Consider the following 19,311-nt stretch of genomic DNA (forward strand, 5'->3'; position numbering starts at 1 on the left):
AAGGCTTCATGGAGGAAGTGGCATTCAGTGTGAGGATTCAGATGTAACAGTAGGCAGCGGAGGCAGGAGTGGCCAGGCTGGGGAGCCGATGGATTGCACCCTGAGTATTAAAAAAAAAAATTCTATTTATGAGCAAAATGGAATGATTTTGTAATTCTCCAATAATCCCACCAATATCCTTTAAGATCATTTTTTTCTAATTGAATTCCTGATAAAAAATTTTTTTCATTTAAACTTTGTAAGATTTAAACTTGTATGCGTTTCAGCTAGAATTAATCATAAAAACACAGTAAACATATTAAAACCTTTACATAGACATTTCAGAAAAAAAAGTGTCTAAATCTTGTCAGATTCTTTATATTCATAGTGATATATTCTTAAATTTAAATTACTTAAATGGAACCAGAAAGTCTCCTAATATGATTTTCTATGTTAACTCCTAGCAAACTTGGGTGATAAAATATTATCAGGAGTTAATTAAAAGAATTCTGTTCTTATCAGAAGTAGATCAAAAGAACATAGGTCTCATCTCTGGAAAGCTTATGTTAAACAATATGATGTCAATCCTATGAATCCCCTACTGATGGATGTATAAGAAAGCCAGGTGGCATGGACATATATACAGTACCAAATGTAAAACTGATAGCTAGTGGGAAGCAGCTGCATAGCACAGGGAGATCAGCTGGGTGCTTTGTGACCACCTAGAGGGGTGGGATAGGGAGGGTGGGAGGGAGATGCAAAAGGGAGGTGATATGGGGATATATGTATATGTATAGCTGATTCACTTTTACTGATGGATGTATAAGAAAGCCAGGTGGCATGGACATATATACAGTACCAAATGTAAAACTGATAGCTAGTGGGAAGCAGCTGCATAGCACAGGGAGATCAGCTGGGTGCTTTGTGACCACCTAGAGGGGTGGGATAGGGAGGGTGGGAGGGAGATGCAAAAGGGAGGTGATATGGGGATATATGTATATGTATAGCTGATTCACTTTTTTATAAAGCAGAAACTAAATGGCAAAGCAACTATACTACAATAAAGATGTTAAAAAAAAAAAACAAAAGCCAGCACGCATGTTTTGGTTATATGTAAACCATACCACCCTTCTGAATCAGTGTAACTTAACCTAAGCTCTGTACTGAAGATTCACTTGACATACTGAGTGTCTATTACCTGCAAGTTCCTATGCTCGGAATTATGATTTGCCTATCCAACTGTGGCTCTCTACATCACTACCTGTATCTGTATCACTGACACTCAGATTTCATCTGTCATTAACAGCTAAATGTACTATTCTCATTCTACATTAAAACAGCAATAAAAACTATCTTTAGGAGTTTACAACCATTCCTTCATTCAGAGGTTCTTACTGCAATATTGCCCATCACTTTATTCATGAGATGAAACATTACATATCTTCATAATGCAATTCTGCCTCCCTTGTGGGCAAACAAAGAACATAGGTTATTTCTTTAGGTGTGAACGCTGAACTACAATGCCACTACATCAGGCTAATTTTGGAATTAATAACTTGAGACACTTAAACGATGGTACAATAGTGAAAAAAAAAAGTTGGATGACTGACATTCAAGTACTTCAGTCAGCTAAGCCAGTATCTCTTGGCTCTGACTCTGTCGAAGGAGTCGTTGCTGGAGGCGGCTGTGATTTGGATGTGGACTTCCTGTGGTCATATCTAAGACTACGAATACAACTATTGATAGCTGTCACACACAATTCCCAGTCATATCCAGTTTCTGATAGATCATAAGTCGGGTAGATGTCTTGGAGAAACTCTGGTGGTAAAGTCCAAAAATATAACAGTTAATTAGAAATCACTTCTCAGAGAAATGAATTTATTCAACCTTAGTATTATTGCTATGTCTGTGAAAGGGTCATTAAGACTTTAATTAATTAAAACACATGGACTATAGCTATTATTAAATTAGCTGAACAAATCTTTTCATCAGAAAGGATAGTAATATGAAATAGCACCATTCTTAAATCACACAAAAAACACCAAAATACCCCATGATCTGGTTATGTAGCAAGATCTGCTCTCTTTAGTACCCTACATAAACTTTTCTTATTCTTAAATTTATTAAACATGCATCTAGTATGTTATTCATTATATCAAATAGAGGCATGCTAATAAAGTTCTAGTACACTAGAGGCTGCGGTGTCTTTCATACTTTTAAAGGCAAGAAGCTATTACTGCTAAATTTTTTGGCACTGCTTGGTTTATCTCAGACAAAAGGAATGAGAGTCTTTAGATCTTGCAGTTAAATGAAAACGTCTATAACAGAGCAACACAGCTCAAGGAGCACTCAGAAAAAGTGGGAGGACAAAGGGAAAGGTGGGGAAGAGGGTGTTAACTAGAAGAGCAGAGCTACTCTTGGATACTTTCTTAGGTAATTTCCTAAATACCTTTGAGCTCTTAGGAAAGGATCTGGCAATCACTACAGGCCAGCATTAGTTGGCTACATTAATGTCATTTGTTTTTCGATAGGATTAAGGCTAGGAAATCAGGACAATGCCATAAACACAGAGTATATCTAAATTTTAGCAAGTCATGTGACAAAGTTAAAAAGCTTTCATACTCAAAGGTCTAACAGATCAGTGGCAGCCTGGAAGGAGGCTTTTAGTCATATGTCACTGGATTCAGTATCAAGCTCTATCCTGCTGTGCATTTTTATTAACAAAAAAGAAGTTATGGAAAGCAGGCTTGCCCCATCTCCCAATGACAGCAAAGCTGGGACAGATAACTAACAGACTGGAAGACAAGTACCTGCAAAGCTTTCAATAGACTGCAACAAGGAACCTAAATTGATTGGTGTTTCCTAAAATGTATTCTCTGAAACATTAGTCATAAAAGAAGTTTCTTAGGGGGGAAAGATTCTGGTTGTGCAAATAAGAAATGCTTAACTCCAGAGTTAGTCTCCACTGAAAAATCCCACAGTAAAGAGACGTGCTGGGGACTTCCCTGGTGGCGCAGTGGTTAAGAATCTGCCTGCCAACGCAGGAGACATGGATTTGAGCCCTGGTCCGGGAAGATCCCACATGCCGCAGAGCAACTAAGCCCGTGCGCCACAACTACTGAGCCTGCACTCTAGAGCCCGCGAGCCATAACTACTGAGCCCACACGCCACAACTACTGAAGCCCGCACGCCTAGAGCCAGAGCTCCGCAACAAGGGAAGCCACTGTAATGAGAAACCCCCACAATGAGAAGCCTGCGCACCACAACAGAGAGCAGCCCCTACTCACCGCAACTAGAGAAAGCCCGCGTGCGGCAGCAAAGCCCCAACGCAGCCAAAAATTATTTATTTATTTATTTAAAAAATGAGAGATGTGCTGAATCAAAGGTGACAGATGCACATTTGGTGGGGCACATAAATAAGGGAGGTGGTAACACGTAAGGCAACAGAGGGTCAGGACCATGGAGATCTAGGCAGGCTGGACAGCTAAAGGCATTCAAAACACGTTTTAAAACAGAGTCAAATGAAGCAGATCTATGGACTGAGGCCCTTGGGGTGCCAGATCAAGATCTTTCCTAGCCATATGACTAAAAAGCACTTTATTCAGGAAGAAACTATTAACATTCAGCTGTCTTTTTTTTTTTTTTTTTTTTTTTTTTTTGTGGTATGTGAGCCTTCCTCTGTTGTGGCCTCTCCCGTTGCGGAGCACAGGCTCCGGACGCGCAAGCTCAGCGGCCATGGCCCACGGGCCCAGCCGCTCCGCGGCACGTGGGATCCTCCCATACCGGGGCGCGAACCCGGTTCCCCTGCATCGGCAGGCGGACGCGCAACCACTGCGCCACCAGGGAAGCCCCCAGCTGTCTTTAAGAAACATAGTTTGGGGAATGCTGCTCTACACTAACAGGATAAAATGCAGGAGGAATAAATATAAAATCCTACATTTACATTAAAAAAATACTAACAGTATAAATAGGAACAGCCTAAATACTAACAATAGAAGTACTGGATAGTAAAGCACTATAGACTTTAAAGAATCTTTCATTTTAAAAAAGTTAATAAAATAAAATAAAAAGTATTGGATAAATGTCAGTATATAGAAAAAAATGATCTAGGGGTTTAGATAACCATAAATTTTTAAATGGCAAGTGCCATTTTAGGCTGCATTAACAGCCCTGTAGGTAATAGTACTATTGCATTCTGGGTTAACTTGAGCACATATGAAGTTAGTCACTGAACGAGATCAAGAAAAATTAGGACAATATTTATATGAGGAATTACTGAACAAAATGGAGATATTTAACTGTAAAAGTTTAAGACTTTGTGGGGAAAAGCTAGGAATAACACTTATTCTCCAATCCTCAAACACTTAGTCTCTAATCCTCACACTTCCATGTAGAGGGATCTCTAAATGGGAAAGTTTAGAAGAACTGGGCATGTATGATTCAAAAATAAAGCTGATATTTTACTCTCCACCTGCCAGATTCTAGTGGCTGTCACTCACCTGGTTCTGAACTTGAAAGTGGGAGGAAAGGGTATATCTATTCTCTCCTAACGCATACAGCAGAAAGTGATAGCTGTCTTTAAATACTTGAAGGCCTATCATGTGAAAAGTGATTAGATCCACCCAATTTAGCTCTAGAAGGAATAAGCAGGACAAATGTGCATTACTCGCAGGGAGGTAAATTTTGAGTCACTTGGAAGAAGAACTTTCTTATGAATTAGAACCCTTTTAAAATGTAGTGGACTGCCATCAACAGAAGTGTTCAAGCCAAGGGGAGGCAACTATATGCCAAAGCTGAGATGGGAACTCCTGCCCTGGGTGAGAAGCTGTATTAGAGGACCTAATGTACTCCCTGCTAAGATTTTACAGTTCTGTTATGTTCAGAAATGGACGGGAGGGGGCAGGAGTAAGGGTTGCTTGCTGATTGCAAATCTGCAGCCTACTAACTTTCTCCATATAGACCATTCTTTAAAGAGACCTTAAGTGATAACTGAACTCTCAGAGAGCATCACATAACAGTTTCTTAGGTGAAATCAATACCTTTGGCTACTGGACATATTTACCTTTGACTATTAATTTCCAGAAGAGTTCCCCCAAAATAATAAAATCTTAGGATAAGAAGTGATCTTAGAATAGAAGAATAATCTGGTTTACCAACTGCTGATACCAATCAGCAATCAGCAGTTAAAATACATGAGTTAGATCTCAAAAACATAACATTGGGTGATAAAATAATTTCAAAAGGATATGTACTATATATTCCCATTTATGTACATTAAAACAACTACAAAACAATATTACATATCAACAGAGGTAGCAAAAGTATAAAATATGCATGGGAATGATATATCCAACTCCAAGACTGTGATTACTTTTGGGGAGAAAGACAGGGGAAACAGATGTTGGGATGGAGTTTTAATGGTATCAGTAATGATTTATTATTTTAAAAAACCTAGAGCACAAAAAGCAAAATATATCTATACTGGGTAGACAGGTGTTAATTTATTACTATATTATTTTCTATACATTTCTGTATGTTTTAAATAGTTGATACTGAACCAATACTTCTAAAGATGTTATGTTAGAGCCCATAAAGCTTAGTTCTCCTACTAATGCAGGAATCTCCTCACATCTCTGGTCATTCAGCTGTTACTCTGAGCCTTTTCATTCTCCAAATTCATCGTGTCCTCATATTAAAGTAAAATATGCTTTCTTGTCAGCTTCTCCTCCCTGGGCCTGGCTGTGCCCCCCAGGACAATGATGATTCTACTGCATTCTCTTTGCTGAAATGACTTACATGGCTGTCCTTCTACAAAGGAGTAGAACTTTGAGTCTTATGGGAAATTTGTTAAAATATGCCCTAAGTGGATAGTATGTCAAACTCATGCTGAATATTTTTCACTACAAAAGACATCTTCTTGATTTGTAATATAATTCATTAAGGGATAAAACAAAACAAAATACATAGAATAATATTTTTAGTCCACTTTTAAGGAACTAATCTATTCCAGACATTAAAGAACTCTAAAAGTCACCTTTTACCTCTCATTTAAAAAAAATTTTTTTAATTAGAAAGACTATTTCTTCTATTAACACCTTCATTTCCAAACTGGTTACAAACTCTGTGTTCTTTTCTTACTATAAGGTAAGAGGAATTGGGTTGTGGTTTTTTGCGTGGTGGGTTAGTTCAGTGATGTTCAAGTTGCAAATTATGACCAATTACTAGGTCATGAAATTAGTGATAGCAGCACTTAAAAAAAAAGTAACAGAAAACATTGGAATGTAATTCTCATAGGAAGAGTAAGTACTGTTTGTGAAATTTTTGCTTCAGTTTTTAAAAAATCACACACATACTCAATCACAATGTAAAATATATTTCTTACTATGGGTTGCAGGGGAAAAAAATTGAAACCATTTGGATTAGATGATAGCAAATGCTTACGAAAGGTGCTATGAGCCAGATTTCTTTAGTTTAGTGTGAAACACAAGTGTTCTTCAAATCTGATGGATGTGAAACGTGTGATATGAAGGCAGGAACCTGCCAACTGAAATTAGGCCAGGGCTCAGAACTATATCTTTACTGGGTACCAGTGACACAAGTAAGGAATATTCTGCTTCCTGCTTGGTCTAAATTTAAAATTTCACAGAATTGCTTCTGGAAGCTTTATTATTTCATCTATTTATGTCATAAATAAAGACTACACTGTGCTCATGTGCACAAGGAAAAACTAGCAAATTAACCTGCTGTGCTATTGTTGACACTTCTGCAAATTGACAAAGCCCAGCAGCTTCGACCTTGAAATGAAGGTGTTTGAGTTTCCATACATCTGGCAGTTCATACCAGGAGCCACAGTCAATAATGCCTTTCCTGTTCTAATAAAGCTGCTCAAGACAGAGCAATTAGCTCTGAGAACCCAAATGCGAAAAGAAACACATTCATGAACCTGCTGCTGTTATACCCAAATGAGGGAATTAGTAAAAGAGCTCCCTCTCTTCAAAATACACATAAACTGAATGAATTTTTCTTTCTGTCCTTCTCTAACACACTTTGCTTCTATTTATTCTCACATACTCGACATGTAACACACCTCGGAGAGCGTTCATCTTATTGGCGTTAAGGATGTATGTGCCACGCCCCAGAGTGCCAGAGACATTACTTTTTATCAGGACTTCCTCTGTGAACAGGTTGCGAATAAGGTATCTGGCTGACAGCTCTGGGAGAGACTTCGCTTTTGCTATATTCAGAACTGATTTTGGCATCTGTATATTTCTACACGGATTTCCAAGATATTCTAGAAGCAAAAGAGAAAGAAGATGTCAATTTTCATGGCAAATGTTAGGTTCAAGTTTTTAAAAGGCTGTAACAGAAAAGTTGACTTTTCTGAATTTTTAGGCTCAAGAATTTGAGAGGTTAAAAAAATTAAAGCTTTAAGTTTTTAGTGTATCACGAGACAGCATGATAAATGAGACAGGAATCACTTCTGATGTAATTACATGTGCTCTGATTGTTCAAGAGGACAATTCAGTGTTCTGCTACCTTTTAGGATACAATCAGTTTTAACATTACATTTGGTAACAAATTCTAAGTAGCTTTCTTAAAATTAATTTTTATTGTATCAAAAACTCTAAGTAGTTTTAATGAATTGTTTTCCTACTTACAGAAAAGGCTTTTTCAAAATTAAGAAACATGATTCTTACTAAAATATTTATAACTTTTTAAATGTAGGTTTTTTATTTGGTATTAAACTCATCATTTAAAACTCAACAAACTCATCTTAAAATATCATATTTTAGGGCTTCCCTGGTGGCCGCAGTGGTTGAGAGTCCGCCTGCCGATGCAGGGGACGCGGGTTCGTGCCCCCGTCCGGGAAGATCCCACATGCCCGGAGCGGCTGGGCCCGTGAGCCGTGGCCGCTGAGCCTGCGCGTCCGGAGCCTGTGCTCCGCGACGGGAGAGGCCACAACAGTGAGAGGCCCGTGTACCGCAAAAAAAAAAAAAATCATATTTTGGATAACTTACTTGAACTGAAAAATAAATTTTAAGCCTGTTTTTATTTCTCAACTCTACAGCCTAATCATCACCATCTCTCTTCAGTCCATAGTGATTCAAATTAACCATACTTAAAAAATATTATATTGTACATATAACAAAGACTTATGTAAGAAAAAATATTAGACAAGTATGATTCTGACAAGTTAATAAACATATTTTTCATCTTGGAACATCCATCATTTAATGGGCGAGAGTATAAATTGTTGAATCACCCAGATCCAACATTTAGCAAGAGAGATTAAATTATTTTAAAAATTCACTCAGTGAGTCCAAAGACTTAACATCTATAAGATTAATCTAGCAGTATTTATCAAGAGTCAGAAAAAAAGGTAAATACTCATTAACCTGGTAAGTCGAATTCTGCGAACCTAATTTAAAAGAATCCAAAATACGTACAATTCTTTTTTTCACGGCATGATTTGCATGATTGATAATCCTCTCCAAAAAAATCCTCAAACAAATGAAAAACAAAACAAAAACAAAACAAAATAACAACAATAACAAAAAGAGGGAGGTAGTTAAATAAATTACGTTTTACTTACTCAGTGGAATGTTATATGCCTGTTAAATGCAATGATTGTGAAGATTGGAGATTCTTAAGGAAAAACATGTTAAAAAGAAGAGTAATTATATGGAGACCATAATTCTTTAAAAGGTTCATAAGAAAAAAAACTGGAAGAAAATGAAAATGTCCACAATAGGTTTTTTTCCCCACTGAGGTGTTGTGTTTTTTTTTAATATTTATTTATTTATGTTGTGCCGGGTCTTAGTTGTAGCACGTGAAATCTTCATTGCAGCATGCAAACTCTCCCCAACCAGGGATCGAACCCGAGCCCCCTGCATTGGGAGCACAGAGTCGTACCCACTGGACCACCAGGGAAGTCCCCACAATAGTTTTTTAAGGTATCTTGATTGTGGAAACTCTTCTTCCCTCCTAAGTATTTTCCAGTTTTTCAATAAAATGGCATAATAGACTACACACAAATTGTGGGGGCTGCCTGGCTTACAATTTGCTTAGTTGCCCTGTCCCCTGATTCTAGCTGAGTCAGGGTCAGAGACCTGTGACCCAAGCTCCCCAAACTGGATTCCTTCTCCTGGGAATCAGAACAGTGACAAGAGAAAACTAGAACCTAAAAATCATGGAAGCTACAGACACAGAGCCTCAGAGACTTCAATGGATCCCAGATGCCACGGTCTCAGGGCTGCTCTGGCTCCTGCCTGTGGCTGTTTGTTCTTTGCTTCTTTTAATCTAGGATCATCCAGTGATTTTCGTTGTGGTGGTTTAATTTGAACAGAGTCTGTTTCTATGGCATATAACCCGATTATAATGGAAAAAATATACTATAAAGATACATTATTTAAATAATTTTACTTGATCAGGTTCACAGGTAATATTCTACTTAGGGTTGATATGGGGGCAAGGGAGAGACAGAAAATAGTTTTGCTACCTCAGGTGTCACTAAATCCCAGCATCCTCGGGAAAGGCATTGGGAAGTGTGAGCGGCAGATGGCAGTCACCTACAGAACCCACTGTCACTTGACACTAATGAAGCAGGATATGCCTGCAGCAGATAGCTAGCAGTGAGGGCACAATATTCTGAGGAATGGGATTCATTAGTTCATGCACAAACGCTTTATGAAGTATCTGCAATGTGCCTGGCACACAGAGAACAAGACCCCTGAATTGCTTCTGGCCCATCCAGCTGTAGCTCCTTTTCTTCTACCTGCGGAGAAAGGTTACTAACCTGAGAGTTCACACTAGTCAAGGGAGTAGGCTGAGAACTACTTTCCAAAGGAAAAATAATAGATTTAGCTTATAGTTAAAAAACTATCAGTCTCAGAACTAGGTATCTATATTTCATTAATTCACTAATATAAAGGATTAAGTTGTTTAGATTTCTTTTGAAAAATTTCAAATGTACATAGAAGTAGAGAGAATAGTACGAGCCCCACAAATCCATCATCCAGATTCAACATTTATCATTAAGAGAACTTATTTTAAAACTCACCCAGTGTTTCATAAGATACCGTTGAATTATCAGTGGAAGGTTCTTTAATTCCTTCAGGGAGAGCACTGCTGTTCTGCTGAGAATTCCCATTTTCTCTTGTTTCTGAGCCAGCTGCTTGCTGAGATAACAGGGAACTACTTTCACTGTCATCACCATCCCTTTTATCCTTCGAATCTGTATCGGGGTTGGTAGGCTCTATATTGTTGTTAACAGTTTTCTGCTGAAACACAAAATTGTATCTATAAACAAAGTCCCATAGTGGGAAAATAGGGACATGCTCCATCATCTACCAGGGCCCCCCAGGTTGGTGGGGAAGCAACTGTTTCTAATAAGGTGGGCTGAAGCCCACGAATGCTGTTTGGTGTGATAAAAGATGTGTAGGTGGATTCTTCCTCCAGCTGCCATGACTCGCTGCTTCTTGGGGGACTTAGTAGCTGTCTAACGAACTGAATAATTGTTGGCACAAAATAAGTGCTTAATAAACATGTCATAAATAAATGAATACATGAGTTTCTCAAAGATGACAACTTTGGGGTGTTTTTTTTTTAGTGTTTTTGTTTTCTCTTTCCCCGGTGGTCCTCAAATCTGGCTGCACGTTTGAACATTTGAATTACCCTAGGGATCTTGTGGGTTTTTTTAAGCTGTGCTGGGGCCCCACTCACGGCAAATTCAACCAGAATCTCTGGTAGAGGGAGTGGGAGAGCTCAAGCATTAAAAACTTTTTTAAAAAGTGTCTCACACGTTTCTAATATATACCTAGAGTTGACAAGCACTGCCCTAGGCTGGGACTTCTCAAACTTCAATGTGCACAAAAATAACCTGGGGGGTCTGGCTAAAATGCAAATTCTGCCTCAGTGAGTCTGGTGTGGAACTCAAGTCTCTGCATTTCTCACGAGCTTTCCAGTGCTGCTGCCGCTGGTCCGCAGACCGACTTTGAGTAGTGAGGACATATCCCTCTCCTAATCAAGGACACAGCAGGCACTTGGCAGATGCCACTTCTCTTCTGATGCCTAAGCAATATGCAAATTACCATTTCCCGGCAGTATCATGATTTTACATTCAAATGTTTAAGGTGCAATTTTTGTAGGATATAAAAGGGAATGTGAAAAATAAGCAAATTTGGTTTCATACAGATGGTGCTTGAGCTATCACTGAAATCAAGCCGTTCACCAGGAAAACATAAGCTCAGCTACAAATATTCTTGGCAAATAGTTTCCAGAAACTTACTCTAGAGACACAGGAGTGACTAGATATGGTGAGAATAAAATGGGGGCTTTAGAGAGGTGGGCGGAAATTAGGAATTGTCATTATGTTAAAGGCTTCATCAGGAGAAGGCAATAGACATGACTCTCTTCCCTACTGACCCATTTGTGTTTTAAAAAAAACCAAAACTCTAATGCACTCTGAAGATAGGATGGGTGAGAGAAGTCAGATTCCCGCTTACCATGTAACTATACAGATTACAAAATATCTGTGAAAACTTAACCTCATGACATGCAATATTTTCACCAGTTTCTGCCATCACTGAAAGTTAACGAATAATGAAATACCTTCCTTTTCTCCTGTGCCATCCTTAACTACTATTACAACAGCTAAGTAGCATCACAGTCTGCTCTTTTATGTGTTACTCAGTGGGATCCTGAAGAAGATTTGCCAAATATCTTGGTAGTTGACATTTTTTCTAGTATAGCCCTTGGCTTCAAATATACTAATTATTACACTATATTTGATTTATTTTATTTTTAGGATATTTTTATGGGGCACAAAATGTCAAAGAGTGAAATAAATAGGCAGTATGCTTTTGAGAGAACACACCCTGCCCCTAAATTAAATAAACAAGATTTTGAGCACATGGACTGAAGATCCTGTACATCATGCCATCAGTTCTGGAGTTGTATACAGTATGCACTTATACAGCAGTGACCATATTTAAATGAAAAATAACTTACGGGTGTTCTTTGGGAACATAAATAGCAGATCAGAGAATTGATATCGGAAATACAGTCTTGCCAGTCTTTTCCACATTCACGTAAATCATGGTTGGGAAAAACTGCTGCCAGATGTTCTGCAAATAGTGGAAAGTATTCATAAAAATTAGGGAAAAAATTAACAAAGATACTGACAAAAATTTTTTTATTTAAAATACTGAAATTTTCTATTTTTAATTGTCATCCTTTTCTCTGTTTCTAAGAGTTTAGAAATTCTACTCAAAGAGGATGCTTAGCTGAATATCTCATTTCTTCTAACATGCAATTCCCTAAAACACTGACCTAGGGAGCCCATAATGAGGTTTTGGTGATTTAGAAAAAAATGTATAATAAAAAGTCAACTATTTCAGGTGCTAATGCCCTTTAATAACCCTATGGATAAATTGGATCTAAAAATAGAAGGAAACCTGTGAGGAGAAAATAGTGTTATTGCAAACATTATTACACCATGGCCCAGTTATTTGTGCACAAAACATGTCTATCTTCCCCAAAAGTTATTTCCTCTGCCTAGAATACTCTTCCTATTTTCTTTACGTAGCTAAGGAATCCTTCCAAATCTAGCTCAAATGTCTTGTCCTTAGTAAGCCTTCCCTAATGCCCTCAAAGTAGGTGCTCTGCTCTCTGAGCTTCCACATTACCACAATGGATTGGAATTGATCTGTTTCCCTCAATGTGTCCCTTTCTAGGCTGTGAACTCCTTGCGGGCAGAACTACTCGTTCATTGTTGTATCCTTAGTGCCTATGACTTTTAGGACCTCCATACACATTTCTGGAACACAAGAAAGCAGGAGGCTAGAATGGATTAATTATGAGACACTATTTCTGTGTTGCCAGTTACTAGCAGTGAAATGTGCTTTATTTTCCCACTTTTTTCTTTTGCTTTTTCTTGATTTTTTAGTACCAAGTCTCAGCACTGAAAAACTGACCTAGTACTAACCATAAGCAACTATAACCAATAAAGTTTACCTTATTCCATCCGTCTATAGACAAGTTTTGCTCTTTAGAAGTTGTTACCCATTACATACTACTAAATTGTAAAGTCTGGTTTAGGTGAAAAAATGAACAATTCTAAGATTCACACAGACTTCATCATTATTTCTTTTTGTTTTTAAATTTATTTATTTTATTTATTTATTTTTGGCTGTCTTAGGTCTTCGTTGCTGCGCACAGGCTTTCTCCAGTTGCGGTGACCGGGGGCTACTCTTCATTGCAGTGCGCAGGCTTCTCATTGTGGTGGCTTCCCTTGTTGTGGAGCACGGGCTCTAGGTGAGCGGGCTTCAGTAGTTGCAGCATGTGGGATCTACCAGGACCAGGGATCGAACCCATGTCCCCTGCATTGGCAGGCGGATTCTCAACCACTATGCCACCAGGGAAGCCCCCATCATTATTTCTTCAACTACCAATGACACTCATCAGATAACCAAATGAAAAGATTCCATAATGACTTTATATACTTTTTTTTTTTTTTTGCCACTCCATGCGGCATGTGGGATCTTAGGTCCCCAACCGGGAATCCCTTGCAGTGGAAGTGCAGAGTCTTAACACTGGACGACCAGGGAAGTCCCTACATACCTCTTATTGCAGCCATTTTGTTTGGATCCAGGGGTTGGTGGCCTTGGGAATTGACAGCTACAGAGCTGGCAATCATGATTTCCTTGGAGAACAAAATACGAACCAAGTAGCGGGCTGCATGCTTAGGTTTGGCCTCCTTCTGTGCAATCATCAAATGAATATCAAGCATCCTGACATTTCTTCTTGGATCACCAAGATATCCTTTAAAAATACAGGGAAAAATTAAAATCCTTGTTTTTTTATGCAAGGCTACCATGAAAGTGCCCAAGAAAATTAAACTAATTGATTTCTAATTCACAAATTTCTACCTGGGTGAATTTTTTTCTATACTTATCTCTTCTTTTCCTTAAATGAGTCTCTTTGATGCCATCTGCACAACTGTTAGCATTTTTTCACCTTTGCTAGTCTTGAATTTGCTGTACTTGAACTAATCGGTTCATTGTCTTAAATAAATTTAATTCTGAGGCCACAAGTGCATATGTAACCATGTTGCTCAGAGATCCCACTGCTCCCTTTTACATTCTATAAGTACACTCAGGGGGGACTTCCCTGGTGTCGCAGTGCAGGGGGCCTGGGTTTGATCCCTGGTCAGGGAATTATATCCCACATGTATGCCACAACTAAGAGTTCACATGCCACAACTAAGGAGCCCGCGTGCCGCAACTAAGCAGCCCACAAGCAGCAGCTAAGGAGCCCACCTACCTCAACTAAGACCTGGCGCAACCAAATAAATAAATAAATATTTTTTTTTAAAAAAAAATATATATATATGTACATTCAGAGCTATATTACTGAGTGAGTATATGTTCCTTGAAGACAATTTAGAAAATATGGGTGTATATAATTTTTAAAAATTTTCAATATTTAGCATTTATAGAGTATCTACTATATGTCAAGCACTGTGCTAAATATTTTACATCTATAAGCTCAGTTTCATTATCCTAAAAACTTATTCTCACTTATCAGATGAGAAAACTGAGGCCCAGAGAAGGTAAGTTATTTGAACAAGATCACACTGCTAGTTATACAGCCAGTTTTAAAAGCTAAGTCTATCTGTTTATATGCCAAGTGCCTTGAACCATTAATCTTCTTCTAATGTTTTCTATTCTTTTTTCTGTATCTTTTTTTAAAACACAAAATTGAAAGCAAACCTTATATACAGTTTGAATCCTGCTTTTGCAGTTATCATTATATTTTGCATATTTCTCCATTTTCTTTTTCCATATCTGCATCCCTATCATCATAATTTTCCTGACAGGTGACATTTATGTTGCACTTATGTTCTGGGCATTGTGTTAAGAGCTTTAAATGAATTATCGCATTTGATCCTCACAATTCTATAAAGTAGGTACTATAATTTTTGCCACTTCACAAATGAATAAACTAATATTTAGGTCAGACAAGTGACTGAAGGTCACATGGTTAGTAAACAAAATACCAGCATTTAAACACAGGCAGTCTGACTAAGTAGCCAATGCTTTTAACCATTATGCTTACTGCCTCACATACCGTGGTATACCAGGAGTCACTTAACTAATTCCCTATGGTTGCTTATTTGGCTGTTTCCAATTTTTCATGAGTCTATAAAAAACAATTTTGGGGGCTTCCCTGGTGGCGCAGTGGTTGCGCGTCCGCCTGCCGATGCAGGGGAACCGGGTTCGCGCCCCGGTCTGGGAGGATCCCACGTGCCGCGGAGCGCCTGGGCCCGTGAGCCATGGCCGCTGAGCCTGCGCTCCGCAACGGGAGAGGCCACAGCAGAGGGAGGCCCAAATACCACAAAAAAAAAAAAAAAAAAAAAAAACAATTTTGGTACCACAATTTTAATACAAATCTTTTTTATTATACCTTTGGATAGAAGTGGGATTACTGAGTCAACTAGAATAAATACTTCAAAGGATTTTTAAACAACTTACCATCCACAAAGTTTTCACCAAATTATACTTCGAAGAACAGCATACCACACTGCCCATTGTACACAAAGACCACAATTTTTCAACTATCTTCTAGTTTCGATATTACAATTATTTAAAGGAAAAGGGTCTCCTCTAGGATGTGATCAGCAAACGAGAGTCCACAGCCCAATCCCACCACCAACTCTTGTAAAAAAAGTTGCATTGGGGCTTCTCTGTTCTGAATCTTGACAGTGATGGAGGATGTCATGAAATTATATAAAACTGAATACACATACACACACAAAATCCCAGCATTTCTAGGGGAAACAGAAACAGGCTTATTCTAAAATTAGGATGGGGGACAGTTCCCTGGTGGCTCAGTGGTTAAGACTCCACGCTCCCAATGCAGGGGGCCCGGGTTCAATCCCTGGTCAGGGAACGAGATCCCACATGCATGCCACAACTAAGCGTTTGAGTTCGCATGCCACAACTAAGGAGCCCGCGTACCGCAACTAAGGAGCACACCTGCCACAACTCAGACCCAGTGCAACCAAATAAATACATATTTTAAAAATAAACACATAAAAATAAAATTAGGATGGAAAGGCACAGGACCTACCATATTTAAAATATTTTGAAAAAGAAGAAAAGTAGGAGGAATCATCCTACCTGATGGCAAGGCTAACTATATGAAAACAATAATCACAAGGCTGTGGTTTGGCAAGGGGGTAGAAACATAGATCAGTGGAACGCAATAGAGATCCCAGAAATAGAGCTACACAAATATGCCTAGTTGGATTTTGATTAAGGTACAAAAGCAATTCAATGGAGCAAAGATGGTACTGCAGCAACTGGATAGCCGTAGGCAAAAAAAAATAGAACCTCAACCTATATCTCACACCTTATACAAAATTAACGCAAATGTGAAATGTAAAATATAAAACCTTTAGAAAAAAGCAAAGGAGAAAAAATTGGGGATCAACAACTAAAAAAGTTCACAGACGCGATACCTAAAGTAAAATAAATAAAAGGAAAATACAGCAGGAACCTTACAAAAATTAAAAACTTTCTCTCTGCAAAACAAAACAAAACAAAAAAAACCTGTAAACAGTATGAAAAGGAAACCTGCAAAAAGGAAGCAAATATTTGCAAACCACATATCCAACAGAAGACCAGTATCCACAAATACCTAAACAACTCCGAAACGTCAGCAGTAAAAAAAAAAGAAAGAAAGAAAACAAATTAGAAGACAGAACAGATATTTCAGAGAAAGAACATACAGATGGAAAATTAGCACATGTAAACATGTTGTATATCACTATCCAAATGCAAATGCATATTAAACCCAGAATGAAATATTATTACACTATACACCTACCAGAATGGATAAAATTTTAAAAATAGTGAAAACACCAAATGCTGGTGAGGATGCAGAGAAAATGAATCACTTATACATTGCTGGTGGGAATGTAAAATCACTCATTCTGAAAGTAGCTTGCCTATTTCTTATAAAACTAAACAGGCAATTATCATACTACCCAGCAACTCTGCTCTTGGGCCTTTATCACAGGGAAAAGAAAACTGCGTTCAGACAAAAACCTGCACGTGAATGTTCACAGCAACTTTACTCCTAATAGCTAAAGACTGGAAAAAACCCAGATGTCCTTCACGAGGTGAACAAATAAACAAATCATGGTTGTGCTCAGAAATAAAAAGGAAGGAACTACTGATACATACAGCAACTTGGATGAATGTCCAGGGAATTATGCTGAGTGAGAAAAAGGCAATCCTTAAATATTAACTACAAATGCAAATGCATATTAAACCCAGAATGAAATATTATTACACTATACACCTACCAGAATGGATAAAATTTTAAAAATAGTGAAAACACCAAATGCTGGTGAGGATGCAGAGAAAATGAATCACTTATACATTGCTGGTGGGAATGTAAAATCACTCATTCTGAAAGTAGCTTGCCTATTTCTTATAAAACTAAACAGGCAATTATCATACTACCCAGCAACTCTGCTCTTGGGCCTTTATCACAGGGAAAAGAAAACTGCGTTCAGACAAAAACCTGCACGTGAATGTTCACAGCAACTTTACTCCTAATAGCTAAAGACTGGAAAAAACCCAGATGTCCTTCACGAGGTGAACAAATAAACAAATCATGGTTGTGCTCAGAAATAAAAAGGAAGGAACTACTGATACATACAGCAACTTGGATGAATGTCCAGGGAATTATGCTGAGTGAGAAAAAGGCAATCCTTAAATATTAACTACTATATGAGTCCATTAATAGAACATTGTCCTGCAATTAAAAAATTGTAAAGACGGAGAACACATTCATATTTGGATGGATTAAAGATGAAGGCAGGGAAAGAATGACAAGAAGGAGGTGAGTGTGGTTATAAAAAGCCAAAAGAGGGTTCCTGGAAGTGACAGAACAGTTCTGTATCATGACGGTAGTGGTGACCGTAGTGGTGAATACCTGCACCTAAACACGTCAGAAAGGTGCAGAGAGGGCTTCCCTGGTGGCGCAGTGGTTGAGAGTCCGCCTGCCGATGCAGGGGAAACGGGTTCGTGCCCCGGTCCGGGAAGATCCCACATGCGGCGCGGAGCGGCTGGGCCGGTGAGCCATGGCCGCTGATCTTGCGCGTCCGGAGCCTGTGCTCCACAACGGGAGAGGCCGAAGCAGTGAGAGCCACATGCCGCGCGGAGCGGCTGGGCCGGTGAGCCATGGCCGCTGATCTTGCGCGTCCGGAGCCTGTGCTCCACAACGGGAGAGGCCGAAGCAGTGAGAGGCCCGTGTAAGGCAAAAAAAAAAAAAAAAAGTGCAGAGAACTACATGCACACACACAGACACACACACAAATAAACACAAGTAAAGCTGGGGTCATCTGAAGAGATCTGTGGTCATATCAATGTCAGAATCCTAGTTGTGTTATTCTACTATATTTTTGCAGAATACTACTATTGGGAGGTATTGGGTAAAGGGTACACAGGATGTCTCTATTCTTTCTTGCAACTATATGTGATTCTGAAATATCTCCAAATGAAAAGTTTAATGTTGAAAAAGCAGTCACTAACAATTAATATTAAGAATGCTGCTGGATCTAGGTTAGAGTGTATCATAATAGGGATCATTTCAAACTCACCAAAACCAGGAGTGGGGAAGAAATTTTCTGAATCAGTATCTTCGTCGCTGTCATCTTCCTGTGCCATTAGATAATTCATTGTCTCACAACTCATTTCTGTGCCGGATTCTGTTTGAACAACATTTTGAAAAGTAAAACATTTTCAAGTGCTGAAAGACAAGATCTCAACAGTAATTTTTATTTCAGGCAAATCTATCCTTCAGGAATGAAGGAAAAATAAAAACATCCGCAGACAAAGGAAAACTAAAAAAAAACCGTTACTGACTGACTTACCCTTAAAAACTGGCTAAAGGAAACTCATCTGACCAAAAGGATATAACGAAGGAAGGAAGCTTGGAGCATGAGGAAGGAAGAAAGAATAAAATCCACAGGGACTGCCCTGGCGGTCCAGTGGTTAAGACTCAGCGCTTCCACTGCAGGGGGCACGGATTTCATCCCTGGTCAGGGAACTAACATCCTACATGCTGTGTGGTGCAGCCAAAAGAACTTTTTTAATCATAAGAATAATAAAAACAAAGAGCAGAAATACACTTGCAAAGAAACTAGATCATTCATACGTTGCTGGTGGGAATGTAAAATGGTACAGCTACACTGGAAAACAGTTTGCCAGTATTTTACAAAATTCAACTTACTATTACCATAGGACCCAGCTACTGTGC

At 38.6% G+C, this 19,311-nt stretch overlaps 1 protein-coding gene across 1 annotated transcript in view; it reads right to left on the reverse strand.

The window, feature by feature from the left end:
* Positions 1-1,600: 1,600 nt before the first annotated feature.
* The window catches only part of BEND2 (BEN domain containing 2), a 119,106-nt gene continuing 101,395 nt past the window's right edge, over positions 1,601-19,311 (reverse strand). Inside the window, exons 13-17 of the mRNA XM_028482885.1 lie at positions 13,600-13,800; positions 11,989-12,104; positions 10,040-10,256; positions 7,067-7,270; positions 1,601-1,797 (exon numbers count right to left, since the gene is read on the reverse strand). Of these exons, the coding sequence (XP_028338686.1) occupies positions 1,601-1,797; positions 7,067-7,270; positions 10,040-10,256; positions 11,989-12,104; positions 13,600-13,800 (935 nt within the window). The remainder of the gene's footprint in view (positions 1,798-7,066; positions 7,271-10,039; positions 10,257-11,988; positions 12,105-13,599; positions 13,801-19,311) is intronic.

This window comes from Physeter macrocephalus, chromosome 21 (assembly GCF_002837175.3).
Source record: "Physeter macrocephalus isolate SW-GA chromosome 21, ASM283717v5, whole genome shotgun sequence".
Classification (NCBI taxonomy): Eukaryota; Metazoa; Chordata; class Mammalia; order Artiodactyla; family Physeteridae; genus Physeter; species Physeter macrocephalus.